The sequence below is a fragment of the Sphaeroforma arctica genome (assembly GCF_001186125.1).
Source record: "Sphaeroforma arctica JP610 unplaced genomic scaffold supercont1.13176, whole genome shotgun sequence".
Taxonomy (NCBI): Eukaryota; class Ichthyosporea; order Ichthyophonida; genus Sphaeroforma; species Sphaeroforma arctica.
This window is the reverse complement of record NW_014027382.1, coordinates 1-675: the sequence shown is the minus strand read 5'-3', so window position 1 is coordinate 675 and position 675 is coordinate 1. Positions and strand designations below refer to the sequence as shown.

The 675-nt window shown below is 43.9% G+C and overlaps 1 protein-coding gene across 1 annotated transcript; it reads left to right on the top strand.

The window, feature by feature from the left end:
- Window positions 1-443: 443 nt before the first annotated feature.
- Window positions 444-664, top strand: SARC_18002 (hypothetical protein; the record flags this gene model as incomplete). Its single annotated transcript, XM_014287915.1, has 1 exon — window positions 444-664. A coding segment is annotated over exon 1 (183 nt), but the record flags the coding sequence as incomplete, so codon positions are not given.
- Window positions 665-675: the final 11 nt, after the last annotated feature.

The following is a 675-nucleotide window of genomic DNA, read 5'->3' as shown; positions in this document are numbered from 1 at the left end:
ATACATATATATATGCTTTTCATTATGTTCGACATGCGTCTAAGAGATTTCTCTGATCACATATTTTGGTTGTTGCTATGATTATAATTATGAGCGACCCAGTTAAAGGTTCGTAGTTGTTTTACGGCAATCGATACTTTGGTTATATCTGACCATGCGCGAATATCCATACCGGATCTGAATTAGCATCTTCTCTATTTCCGGGGTTGGGGAGGGGTTTCTGATTGGTACAGACAAGCAATTCGTGCACTCAGCCCTGGTTTTCCTAATTTAAAGATCTATTTTCTGTGAACGTATTCCTGATCTCCCCCCCCCTAACTTGTATGTGCTGTTTTCTTTGTACGTAATACTACATGTGCCACGGCCATTGCCTTTGTCCTCACATAGTACACCTCTCACCCACCACTCCACCGTCTTGTCCACAGCCAAACTGCACACGTCATATCAATCGACTCTCAAACCCGAAGACAGAGTTAACGTCATGGGGCTATCAGCTCAGGAATTAGCCGATGCAGGTGGATCACTCACAGTCGGCTTCTACAATATACTAGAACACGATGAACACGCATGCATGTTGCATGAGGAGCATGCACTCCTGCTCAATGCAACTATTGTAGAACCCCTAGCGCACATCATAGAGTTGTACGAGCAGAGATCGAAACAGGTATGTCTATA